The 13,035-nt window shown below is 40.8% G+C and overlaps 1 protein-coding gene across 2 annotated transcripts; it reads left to right on the top strand.

The window, feature by feature from the left end:
- Positions 1–1,082: 1,082 nt before the first annotated feature.
- Positions 1,083–11,844, top strand: gclc (glutamate-cysteine ligase, catalytic subunit). 2 transcript variants are annotated; one of them, XR_003986889.1, is made up of 17 exons: positions 1,083–1,758; positions 2,781–2,893; positions 6,016–6,198; positions 6,428–6,541; positions 6,789–6,847; positions 7,309–7,445; positions 7,612–7,686; positions 7,948–8,064; positions 8,152–8,290; positions 8,419–8,531; positions 8,614–8,706; positions 8,826–8,930; positions 9,039–9,120; positions 9,214–9,335; positions 10,315–10,364; positions 10,882–11,002; positions 11,111–11,275. XR_003986889.1 is itself a non-coding variant. In XM_030441426.1 (16 exons), exons 1-16 carry the CDS (start codon positions 1,609–1,611, stop codon positions 11,290–11,292), a joined length of 1,905 nt encoding a protein of 634 aa, XP_030297286.1. In that variant the 5' UTR covers positions 1,086–1,608; the 3' UTR covers positions 11,293–11,844. The 2 variants fall into 2 exon arrangements, 1 of the variants encoding a protein (XP_030297286.1); XM_030441426.1 differs by lacking the exon at positions 10,315–10,364 and having other exon boundaries at positions 1,086–1,758; positions 11,111–11,844.
- Positions 11,845–13,035: the final 1,191 nt, after the last annotated feature.

Genomic DNA, 13,035 nt, shown 5'->3' with positions numbered 1-13,035 from the left:
GGTGTGGGACAACATAACAGACAAATATAACAAAACAATATGCTATTTTAGGGCATTGTCTTTATCCTAGAATGAATATTTTGAGGTAAAATGGAAAATAAAAAGAGGAAGCTACTATACTATGCTATACAGAATAATCAAGCCATAGCTACTTGAAAGCTACGGAAAAGATGAGGAAATTGTGGATATATTGAAATTACAAATACATGTACAATCCAAGTGTGTTGGAGCCTGTAACTCTACTTTTGCTTATTATTTTGCTGTGTTTGGGACATTTGTGAAATGGTATTTTGAAAACGGAAAGTGACATTTTCACTCTTAAATGCAGCGGCGGTCCTAGTTTGCATGACGCCCTGGGCAAATGTCAACTTTAGCCGCCCCCCTCACCAACACACACATTCAACCCCCCCAAAAAAGGGACAGAAAAACTCACTCACAAAATAACTTGCACACTCTCCACGACCAGGGTGAAAAGATTAACCCCAAGTAAGGACACTCTGTACAGAGCATGTCCGAACATTCAGCTCAACTTATTACATTATGTTTTAAATGATCTACATGTGTTTGCTGTGTAGGGTTAAAGGTATTTAAGGGTTAAAGATATCTAACCCTACACAAGGTTAAATACAAAGTTAAAGTTATTTGGAGAAAGGGTGGCTTTTTCCTGGAAAATAAGATAAAGACTCATACAAAGAGAAACCCTCTAAATCATCATTTAAGATCCAAGTGTGCTGGAGCCTGTAACTCTATTTTTTCCTTCTCATTTTGCTGTGTTTGGGAAATTTGTGAAATGGTATTTTAAAAATGGAAAGTGACGTTTTCTCTCTTAAATGCATTGGAAGCCGTAGCTTGCATGACGCATAACCCATGGGAAAAAGAAAAAATACTGCTTCTTTACTGATCTTACAGAAAGTCTCCAAATTTCATGTGATTTCTCCCGCACCATTAGTGCGCGGCTATTTCCGACAGCACTTGAAGGTATCATCTCTATAGCTACCTGCTCTGATCGACAGGTCAGTGGGAGGAGCCTAGCGACGAAGATTGCTGAGTCATGGTGACGTCATCCCGCTCTACACTCCGCCTGACGGTATCACGTGTGTGGAGCCAGGAGGGCGTTCATATGTATAACACAACCCGACTGAGAGCAGCAGAGTGGTCTGGCAGCACCGATCTACCTACCGGTTCACCTCGCTGTCATTCACTCACAGAACTGCACGTGAACGGGCTCAGTCCCCGGTCGTTAACTGAGCCAGAGCTTTGAGGACAGGGTACCCACTAACTCGTCGGGAGCAGCCAGTCAGCCCGGGTGGGCTTTACCGAGCTAACCAGACATTAGCAAGTGATGAGCAGGGGCCTGCTTCCTCTGGTTGCCCAGCTAAGGTTACCGACAGGGCACGCCGCTTAACTGCACCAAGAGACTCTGCCACTCAGCCCGTGAGCCCTCTGACAGCCCCGGAAGGATCCCCTGGTTCTGCCCGCCTGTCCGCGCCGGGACTTCATGCTAGCTCCGCACCAGTTGGACAAACTAGCTAGCTAGCTAACGCTCGGCGTGCAAGTTGATAAAGACACAAGCCGTCAGTTCTCCACCTCCAGCAGCTCGTCTGTGCGATGGGTTTACTGTCACAGGGGTCTCCACTGAAATGGGAAGAAACCAAGAAGTATGCCGACCATGTGAGAAAGCACGGCATCATTCAGTTCCTCAACATCTACAACAAAGTGAAGGAGCGTCAGAAAGATGTGTTGAAATGGGGCGACGAGGTAAGAAACGAGCTTTTTTTTTTTTTTTTTTTTTTTTTTTTTTTTTTTTTTTTGCCTAAAATGAAACAATTTGCTGAAAAAACATGCCGTCTGCCTGCTGATGTGTCGGTCATTGTGGTTGTACATGATGCAATATTGGCATTTATTTAATAGTCAGTTTCGTTTTCCAGCCCTGGTGTTTTTACTGTCACTGCAGGGGGAAAAAAAAAACAAAACAAAACATTGAGCTCATGTAAATCTGCAACTTTAAATATTGTGTGGATATTTGCATGTACCTATATCGCTGTTACTGACATCTGTTCCAGTGTACAAAATGTTTATTGTCTGAGTGTTAGCTGGGGAGAGTCAAACCTGGTGGTTGCTGCTGGACATAATGAAAACAGGGTCATGCTTAATTATCATATATTATAACATTTTTTACAACAATATGAGTTAATACAATAAGAGTGGTCTGTTTTTTTTCCAAATGATCAAACATAGTTATCAAAAGTTATCCACTAGCTAAAGGTATATGTGAAACAACTGCCTTGTAAAAGTTCATTTTAAGTTTGCAAATCATTCCATTTCCAAGTACCTGTCTAATAATACTTCTACATATTTAGAACACTCCCTGGTTAACAAACATTACCTTAAAGCCTGCTACACACTACGTAGGCTTGGCTCTTTTCTTTCAGTCAGATCTTCATACCAGTGTCTAGTTTGTTTGTTTTTTGCCCGCCACCAGTCCACAAAACTTCAGTGTGCTACGGTTGGACAAAGTGTTTTCATTTCTAACAATGTGGAATGCTGTTGTTATAGATTAATCCCCCTTTCAGACAGGGGATTACACGGTAGCAGAGTCAAAGTCAAGGAAACATGACTGATGAATTGGAATTGATGTGATGGCTACCCGGTCTGATCTTGAAAACGTAGTCTAGCGAGATGAGATAGAGATGAGAAGACTCTGTTTGTGCGCAAAGAGGCACAGTGTCCTCACCTGTTTGTCTTTTCTTTAATTATTTTATTTGATTATTTACTTACAGGTCGAGTACATGTTGCTCGAGTTGGACGACAAGGATGAAAAGGTTCGACTTGTCCTGAACGGCGGGGATGTTTTGGACACTCTCCAGGACCAGGGTGAAAAGATTAACCCAAAGTAAGGATGCTCTGACCAGAACATGTCAGGACATTCAGTTTAACATATAACATTACATTTTGAATTATATACATTTCTTTTACTTAATGTGGTTAAAGGTATTTGTACAGGTTTTTCCTAGAAAATAATTTTTAAACAAAGATGATCCTTCGCAATCATCTTTTACGATTTCAGTGTGTTTTTCCGGGTGCCAACGGCTCCCGAGAATGATGTTGATCTGCTTCGTGTTGGTGGCTCGCCAATATAAACCGTCTAAACAGTGTTCGACAGCAAGTTACTGAGCCTTAACTATCAACAATCTTTCTCCTGAATCGCTTGATGCACCTTTTGAATGATGTGTTAACACACAGAAACCAACAAATGCTGCATAGTCTACCTGTTAAAGGAGGGAAGCCATAATTTACTCAGATCATTTTGATTCTATTTGGCTCTGGCTTTGTTTCCTTCTTCTCTCTAAATGCATGTTTATTTTGTTGAAGACCTTTACGGTTAAAGCGAAAGTTTTCTTTCTGGACGTGCACAAATGTGACGTGGAAGGGCACCACAAAGTATAGCAACAGCACCACTGCCGTGTTTGTTTTGGATCATAGTGAGCCATTAAGTGGGTGGTTGTGATGAGGAGTAATTTTGGTTGTATTAAACCTTGGCCTAGTAAGTCATGCACTGTTAAAAGTGGGATCTAGCTCTATAAAAGGGACACTTACACCAGTATTTATTTTGTCATCATGACACACACACATTATCCTTTATTTTGGCCGGTGATACCTCATCTCAGGAGTGTGCTGATCTTGTTTGATTGACGTCTTCTGGATAGAGGAATCATGAGGAAATAAACATTGATATTATTTTTAGATGGACTACACATGCTGCAGCTGTTCATTGAGGGGTTGTTTGAGTAAAATGTTCAGGCAGAGTTGACATTGTTCGGCTGCTAGATAGACGACCATGTGATTCTTCTGTATTTCTCTGGTTGCTGTGGAACACTTGGTCCAACGACGACACCCACATAAAGACACATCACCCTGTAATAGCAGGCTCTACCGACACACTTAAAGCGCATGCATTGGTGTGCCATCCCCTTAATAGACTATTGTATTTGAAAAATACTTGGTCGTGTGTGTTCATATGTATGTCTGTCTGCAGCTAAGCTCACACACCACACAGGTAGCTTAACATTAAGGAGTCATAAGTTAAAAAAAAAAAAAAAAAAAAGCCCCATCTCACCATGCTTCCCACACTCTGAATTTGCATACAAATCATTCACATCAAATGAGGTGGTTGACATACCAGTCCTGTGGGCCTGTTGGCACCCTCTCTGCTGCATCATGTGCATGCCTTCGCAATCAGAAGAAAATGCATGGAGTTCCTCAGAAGTAGCCGCTCATCTGAAAACAGAACAAAGCTGCTTGTCTTCAACTCTTCACTAGAACACCTGGAGAAACCTGAAGCTTTCTGCAACTCTGCCCCGTGGACCGATGAGTCCAAAATGTAACTGTTAAACAAGACACTGAATACAACCAGAAGAACCTTCTTCCACAATTGACACATGGTGGTGTCATGGGTAAGATCAGGGCTTGCTTTTCATCCTCGAGACCTGAACGGTGCCAAATAGTCCCAAGAATCATGAATTCTGAGGAATGTTGTAAAAACTGGGAACACAACCTAGAGTCGCAAGCTTAACTGAAAATGTGTCATGCAGCATGACAATGATCCGAAGCAATTCAGCAAAACAGCCTAGGAGTGGCTGAGACCTAGTCCAATTCCAGATCTGAATCCATTTATAATGATGTGACAGAACCTGAAGCGGGCCATTCATGTCTGGCACACATCCACACTTGACTTGACTGACTGCGTTCCGCAAGAAGTACTGGGCCAGTCTCAGTTTAGTCTCTGCAGAGTTTTTGTTAAATCGGCCATTTTTGTTAAATAAACTGTGCTGATATTTAATTTTCTTTTGGGTCCGTAGTGAAACTGGGCAGTGTTGATCTTGGTGGGGAAAAAAAATCAGGTTGATAAAGATCTTAGTGCAAATTGGGTCTTGCAGGTTTTAATGTTTTATTTGATATTTGATTATGCTTGATGGAGTTAAGGGGAACTGTTGGGCTTTGACCGAAGTATGCACTCTACTCAGTGCCATTTTATTTATCTATGTGAAGAACGGTACCCTTCCTCAGGCCAAAAGGTTACATTTATGTGTACCGGACTAGAAAGTCTTTTCTTCATTCATTCTTTTGAAAATGTCAAACATTTGCAGGTTTCAACTTATTACATGTAATAATTTGCTGCTTTTTACTGTCCCTCATGATAGTGGATGAAAAGTCTTTGGGCTGTAAGAAAAAAAAGCACTTTAGGCTCAGAGAAATTGTGATGATTTTTTTTTACATTGTATAGACTGAACAATTCATCGATTCATCATGAAAATAATAGCTGAAATCCACTCTGATCAATGGATAATGTCACAGGTAAAATCTCCTGAGTTCAGTTTTGAAGGCTGTGAACACAAAAATAAAGTATCGATGCACTTTTTTGCAAAGTTTTTTCAGATAATGTCACTTCTGAGCTTGGATTGCTTATGAATTTAAGAGAACATTTCATTTTAAAGGACTCTACAAACAGAAAACCCATTTGTCTTTGCGTAGTTGATGCAGAGGTGGAACGAGGATATTTTGCCTCAGGACATCTGTCAGTGATAACAGCGGTCCGAGCTTCTCCTGGGAATGCTGTTTGCATGCCTAAACTGTAGTAACATTTCTTTGGGGAGAGGAATTCTCTGGAGGCAGTGTAAATGTGTTTGTACAAGCTCGTGAGTGTTATGCTAGCCCGCTGTCCATTACGTCGGCCTAAATCTGTGGAGCCAACTTCACCCAGGGGAAATACCAGTGGCAGTGGGAATAGTGGAGCCGATGCATTCCTCATTACTGCCCCTCTGTCGCACACACCAAAGAGCACGCTCCGGAGCACAAATACGTCGCGTTCGTTCGCCTCGCCAAGATAATGGCTGACATACAATAAAGGGGAGAGTTTATTTAATCGGGAAAGGTCATCGTGATCCTGAGACCAGGAAGTGCTCTCATGGCCAACTAAAGCAGAATGTTTTCTCAACACTTTTTATATGTTTGCAGTCACCCCACACTCTGGAGACCGGAGTATGGCAGCTACATGATCGAGGGAACTCCAGGGCAGCCGTACGGCGGGACCATGTCAGAGTTCAACACTGTGGAGGGCAACATGGGCAAGAGGCGACGAGAGGCCTCATCTGTCCTCAACCAGAATGAAACGCTCTGCACCATCACCTCATTCCCAATGTACTTTTAACCCTCTTCTAATATTTGTCAGTGGAGATGAGATGAACAAATGAAAAACAAACTGTGTCCTTACTCTTGAGCGTTGTCTACAGGATCTTTAATCTTATCAATTTGATGGATAGTTTACACTAGTCAACATGGAAGTGCAACAGCAAAAATATCACCGGCTGCAGTAGTTTTAAGGTGCAGGTATGTAATAGTTGTGTATGTTGTGGTCCTTTCCTTTCAGGTTAGGCTGCCCAGGTTTCACCAAACCAGAGTACCGGCCGACCCCTGTTGAAAAGGGAGTGTCCAAGTCATTGTTTTTCCCAGATGAAGCCATCAACACACACCCAAGATTCAGGTAGGCCTAATGGTTCTAGTTATGATGTGTCAGTGTGCATGTGTGGTTGTAGCACAGGTTATTGACACATTTGGTCGCTCAAAGTCGTTATCGGGCTTTGAATTTCAGCTTCATCAGCCTACAGTATGCAGTGGTGATGTTTGTCGGTCCACATACTAGTTCCTGTCATTGAACTATTCTCCTAATATAACGTGCATTTGTGTATGTTGTATGTGACTGATTGTATGTGGGGATTTGCTTTTTTCAGCACCCTTACCAGAAACATACGTCACAGACGAGGAGAAAAGGTCGTGATTAACGTTCCAAGTGAGTCCAACTGAATTTAAAATGTATTTTTTGGCTGTTAAACAGCTGTTTTCCTTTTTAAGGAGAAGAAACTAAATTTAAAAGGTCTTTCACAAATGTCTGCAACAAACATTCAGCAGGGAAAGAAATGTCTGGCTACATGCTGCTCTGGTTCTTACAGCAGTAACAGCACACTGTCCATGATATGCCGGCTACAGCGCAGTTTTGTTTGCTTTGTTTTTCTCTTCAGTGTTGCTCTGGTACTTAAGCAATATGGCAGCTGCTGTCAATCAAATATAGACACCAACACACTCCCTCACAGATCTTTTCCTTCCTTTTTTAATGATAGCAAAAATTTACAGCACATTAAAAACAGATAAAATAAGGGATGACAAAATGTGATTTCAGTTGGTTTCTAATGCGATTCGTTTGTAATTGGGAACAAGTGAATAAATATGACTGTATTCCTTTTCGTGTTTCAGTCTTCAAAGACAAGTGCACCCCGTCTCCATTTGTGGAGGAGTTTCCCGAGGATGATGGTGAGGCTGCAAGGGCAGCTCTGCCCGATCACATCTATATGGACGCCATGGGCTTTGGCATGGGAAACTGCTGTCTGCAGGTACTGAAAAAAACGCCTGATTATCCCAGTCTTTGTTGCTTTGAACAGTGATGTGATAACAATGTTGTCACCAGAACTATTTTGACTTTTGTGTGACTGCCACTTTACAATCCCAGTAAGTGATTTATGAATGTACTTCAGCCTATTTTTTATGACACTTCTGCAGGTCACATTCCAAGCTTGTAGCATCGATGAGGCAAGATACCTTTACGACCAGCTAGCAACATTCTGCCCAATAGTGGTGAGTAGATAAATAAAGCTCCCAGTCATATACTTTGATTAATATGTAACCTCTTCCTCAGCTGAAATATTATTTAACTGTTTATCTAAAAAATATTTTGAAAGGAACTTAGCAGAATTTGGCAGTTTTTTTGCAGGAATATGCAAGAATTGTACGTTCATAATGTCAAAACAAACCAACATTCATGTTTTTCATATACTAGACTGTGTGGCTTTATTTTCATTTCGTCAGTGAATACTGAATACTGTTGGCTCTTTGTAGATGGCGTTGAGCGCGGCCTCACCCTTCTACAGAGGCTTTGTGTCAGATAATGATTGTCGCTGGGGGGTTATTTCTGCCTCGGTGGATGACAGGACACAGGAGGAACGTGGCCTCAAGGTAAGCTGGTGGAGCTCGCCAAACCAGCACCTAGGGTGTAAAATGTTTTAGTCAAAAATTGATGTGTGATTTTTATCTCCTTTGAAGCCGTTGAAAAACGACAAATACAGGATCTTCAAGTCAAGATATGACTCGATTGACAGCTACCTGTCGAGCTGCAGTGAGAAGTACAATGATATTGACTTGACGATAGACGAGGAGATCAACAAGCAGCTGCTTGATGCGGGTATGAATTTAGAAAATGGAGAAACGCATGAAATATTTTAAATAAAAAAGACAAATATTCAACTTGACAGTCAAAATCCACTTACAGATGCTTGTGCCGTAAAAGAATAATGAGCTTTCTGTGTGTAGGAATTGACAAGCTGCTGGCACAACACATTGCACACCTCTTCATCCGAGATCCACTCTCCATCTTTGAGGAGAAAATTCACCTGGACGATGAAAATGAGTCCGATCACTTCGAGGTGAGATTAGCTGTCTCCCTTTTAAGAAAGTCATCCATGTGTAAAAACAGGCTTGAATTTACTCAAACTTGTGTTCTTGCAGAACCTGCAGTCAACCAACTGGCAGACGATGAGGTTCAAACCTCCACCTCCGAACTCTGATATCGGCTGGAGAGTTGAGTTCCGCCCCATGGAGGTAGAAACCAACTTCACTATGAATTAATTTAGACTTTTAATCTGTGTTGATTAGGATAACACGGACTGTTAGCACAGTAAATGGGATTGGATTTTTATTTTTTCCTTTTTATAATTCAGGTGCAGCTAACTGATTTTGAAAATGCTGCATACGTGGTCTTTGTGGTCCTGCTCACCAGAGTGATCTTGTCTTATAAACTGGACTTTCTGATCCCCTTGTCAAAGGTAAAAACAGCCACAAAGCTCTAGTTTTTTTTATAAAATGTTAAGAGATATTACATAAAGTGTGACACTTGGTATCCACAGTGTTCTGATCCACTTGTCTCTCATTAGGTTGATGAAAACATGAAGGTTGCACAGAAGAGAAACGCTGTCCAGGAGGGCATGTTTTACTTCCGAAAGGACATCTTTAAAGGTGAGCGAAACAAAAAGTGGTTGTTTTAGGTTGGTGTTCATGGTGATCGCCTCAGATAGAAGTAGCTGATACATTTGTATTGTCTACCAATAGGCTGCAACCCGGTCTTTGATGGCACTGCCTCGGCACAGAACGGCTTGGAGACCGACGGTGCCAATGATTGTGGTAATGAGGAGTACACGCTGATGAGCATCGACACCATCATCAATGGAAAGGTGAGCATTGTCTTACACTACTGATCTTTAAGGCTAGCAGTGTGGTTCAATGGGTAACCATGTCAACCCTGTTAAATGATTTGCCATGCAATTTTGTACAGACATTTATGGTCCCCAGAGGAAGAATCTTACTGACTTTAGTGAGTTTTCATGTGGCCTCAGCACAAATTAGCATTTGTTAGCTCTCTGACACACTACATTTGAATGATGAATGTGGTAAATATTATCCCTGCTGAACATCCACATTAGCATTTGCATTGTGAGCGAGATTGCCATGCTGGTGTTATGCCATGTTCACATTATATTGTTTTCTTTTTCAACTCTTCATTCTGCTTCAGCCTCTTCTGCACAAGTTAAGACAGCAACACAGTGTAGCTCCCGTCTTACACTGTATTTCGTCCTTTGTCCTTCCAGTTATTTATTCAACTTTTCAATCCCATTCATAGCAGTTAGACTCATTTCCAGTCTCTGAAATATAAACACTCCTTCAGCTGTTTCTCCATACAAAGTAAAACCAGCAATGCAGTTTAGCTTCCAGCTTGCACTATATCTTGCATCTTTCATCCCTTTTTGTATTTTCCAATTCTCATCATGCATTCGATTCAAACCTTAAAATGTGAGTGTCATTCAACTTTTAAATCTCAAACTTACTAATTTGAACCTTTCCCTGCAACTTGTACTCCTTCAATTGCTTATTTACACATAGTTATGCCAGCTATGCAGGATAGCTCGCAGCCATTAGTCAAGCAATAAAGTTTTAGCTTCCAGCTGTTTTCCATTCTTCATCCCTTTCCCACTCTCAAACTATTTCCTGAGCCTCTACTCATTCAAACGTTAAACCAGAACCTTCATTGAAAACTTTAAATGTTCCTCATATTAAGCATTTTTTTGGGGGGGGAGGGGATTATTTCACTTTTAAAGCTAGCAATGCAATGCAGTTTTCAACATCAAACTTTTGCACCACATTTTTTTTTTTCAGAAATTAGAGCACATTTAAAGTGACCCCAACTTCAAACAAAAACTATTAAGGTTAGTCTGCAACTCGGAGTTTGAGATGTCTGGAATTTCTGTAGTTCACTAGGTGAACTAGAGGAAGTAATGTGAATAAACTGGTGGCAAAATGGCTGCAAAGCAACTATTGTTAGCAGTCTAAATATTGACCAATATTAACATTGAAAGAATGGATTCTGCTGACAGGGTTTCTATGAATTGTTTATTCTATCTGGGTTGACTTTGTTAACATATATTGAATACAAAAAGGTAGCTAATTTAGGCAGTTTTAAGTGCTGTTACTAAAAGGTCAGCAGTGTTTGTAATCATCTTGGAAAAAGCTTGAATACTCCGAGGGTGAAATAATGAGAGGTTGTTTTTTTTTTCCTCAAATTCTGCCGACGTCATGTGAATGCCTTTTTTATAAATATTTATCACGAATCAGAGCTGTGCCAAAGTGCAGCCTCACGGAGCTGCTGGTATGGCCGTAGACTTTCAGTCTTGTTTTAAACTCTCTAACAATCACTGATGTTTCCTTTTTTTTTTTTATCACCAGGAGGGAGTATTCCAAGGTCTCATCCCGATCCTTAACTGTTATCTGGAAAACATGGAAGTCGATGTGGACACCAGGTGCACTATTTTGAATTATCTGAAGCTCATCAAGAAACGTGCCTCAGGTAAATTTCCATTAAAGGACAAAAACATTGTCACAAGCCAAAAACAGAATTTCTTTTTGTACAGCTTAAACCCTGAGCGTAACTTTTAATTTTGCTCTTATGAAACAGGCGAACTGATGACCATGGCCAAGTGGATGAGGGAATTCGTTGCCAAGCACCCGCAGTATAAGCAGGACAGCGTCATAACTGACAAGATCAACTACGACCTGTTCAGAAAGTGCGACAAGATTGCAAAAGGCGAGGAGCAGTGCCCCGAGCTCATTGGCAACCCAGTCAACAAGTTCAAATGAGAACGCTGTAGGAATGCATCGTCAGCATACAAACGCGCATGTAAAGAAAGACCAAATGTGTGGCTCAGAATGAAAGCGGTCCAATTTTAAGAGAATGCAAAACAGCATGTGTGTGTTGTGAGAAACACACCTGCATCATGTATGTACATATACTGTATCAGATTTTTATGATTACAAAATTATTTTAATAGGGTTAAGACATGCAAAAGGTTGTGTAATAGAAATCAGATGTGTATTTATTTTTCTCTGGAAATTAAGTCTATCTGTGTGAGAATGTAAATGTAGCCAAGGGTTGTACAGTAGTCTGCTTTTAATCTTGTGTTCTGTAAATACTGTACCTCTGCTCTTTAAAACATTAACATCATGGGTTTTTTGGCTTTCTTCATGATCACTAGGGATCTTTTCTTTCTTTTTTTGCATTTAAAGAGAACTGTTTGCTTTGCTCTGCTGACAATGTAGTGGGAACATCAAGGTAGTGTTGCATTCAATTGGAAATGGTGAACCATTGTTTGCAATGTGATGCTGCTTCCAAATAAATCTGTTCAAAAGTAAGTTAGTCAGGTTTCTTACAATTATCTAATTTATTAATTTATGGATGGCTTTTTATTTAAATGAGCCAAATGGAATAGATTTATTGTGTTTAATATGTTTGAGGCTCAGCAAACTCAAGCTTAATTTTGATAAGCCCCCCTTACAATGTAAGCCCCCCCCCCCCAAAAGAGGTCCAAGGTCGATTCTGACAGCTGAAGCTGTTTAAACTGGACTCCTCCACATGTCACCCTTCCAGTATCTGAAACATGGCTCCTATGATCGAACACATCAAAATCTGGTTCAACCACTCACAGCATCATTTCACTTTGTGCAGCCATGCTACCGGCTCTGTAAGACTGTAATGAGGCACAATGCTGCTTTGAGCTAAATGCTAGCCTGAGCATGCTAACATACCGACAAGACAACGCTGACATACATACAATATTCAGTATAATGTAAACCATCTTCGTTTAGTGTGTTGGCATGGTAATGGTTGATAATTGGCACCAAACACAAACTATAATGGGAATGTCATGAGTTTTGCAGGTTTTTGCTGGCGCAAGGAACTCCTACTGGAAGTCCTGAGGGCTTTCCGCACTGCACTTAGCACAGGGCTAAACACATTAAACCTAGCCTAAGGGAGCTGTTTACCCCGGGAATTATCACAGTCCTGGTCTATTCCAAACTGGTCCAACCCCAGCTTTAGTCTAGGGCTTGCTAACCCTGCATCGTGAAAATCGATTTAACACAAAGCTTATGGAAAACATTATTCTCATGTTCCAACAGGCATTTAGCCGTGGCTAATCCCATATAGCCCTGGGCTTATGTCATTTAAAAGGGGCTAAATTATCTCAGGGGTATGAATGTGCAGTGTGAAAAAGCTCTATGGAAAGTAAATGTAATTTCAAAGAAGGAAAATAATATATACCTTCATCCATTGTAAGGGTCTCGCGTACAAAGTCCAATTCCAAATAATGAGCAATTATGGGTAAATGTTACAGAAATGTACCAATATATTTCAACACAACCTTTGGTCTTTACAAATATTTAAAAAGAAATGATAATACAATAATAATGATGATAAAATCATCAAAATAACAAATCTGTCCAACAGCCAGTACCTGAACGTGTTCATCCACAAGATGGTGGTATTGAACCACAGATTTACATAATAGTGAGCCGCAGTGACAAATCTGAGCTCTACCTCAGTTT

The sequence above is a fragment of the Sparus aurata genome, chromosome 15 (genome assembly GCF_900880675.1).
Source record: "Sparus aurata chromosome 15, fSpaAur1.1, whole genome shotgun sequence".
Classification (NCBI taxonomy): domain Eukaryota; kingdom Metazoa; phylum Chordata; class Actinopteri; order Spariformes; family Sparidae; genus Sparus; species Sparus aurata.
This window is presented reverse-complemented; position numbering and strand designations above follow the sequence as displayed.

Coding starts and splice junctions, on each gene's coding strand:
- gclc (XM_030441426.1), top strand. CDS start 1,609: ATGGGTTTACTGTCACAGGGGTCTCCACTGAAATGGGAAGAAACCAAG. Junction 1,759..2,780: donor TGTTGAAATGGGGCGACGAG/GTAAGAAACGAG, acceptor ATTTACTTACAG/GTCGAGTACATGTTGCTCGA. Junction 7,687..7,947: donor CAACATTCTGCCCAATAGTG/GTGAGTAGATAA, acceptor GGCTCTTTGTAG/ATGGCGTTGAGCGCGGCCTC.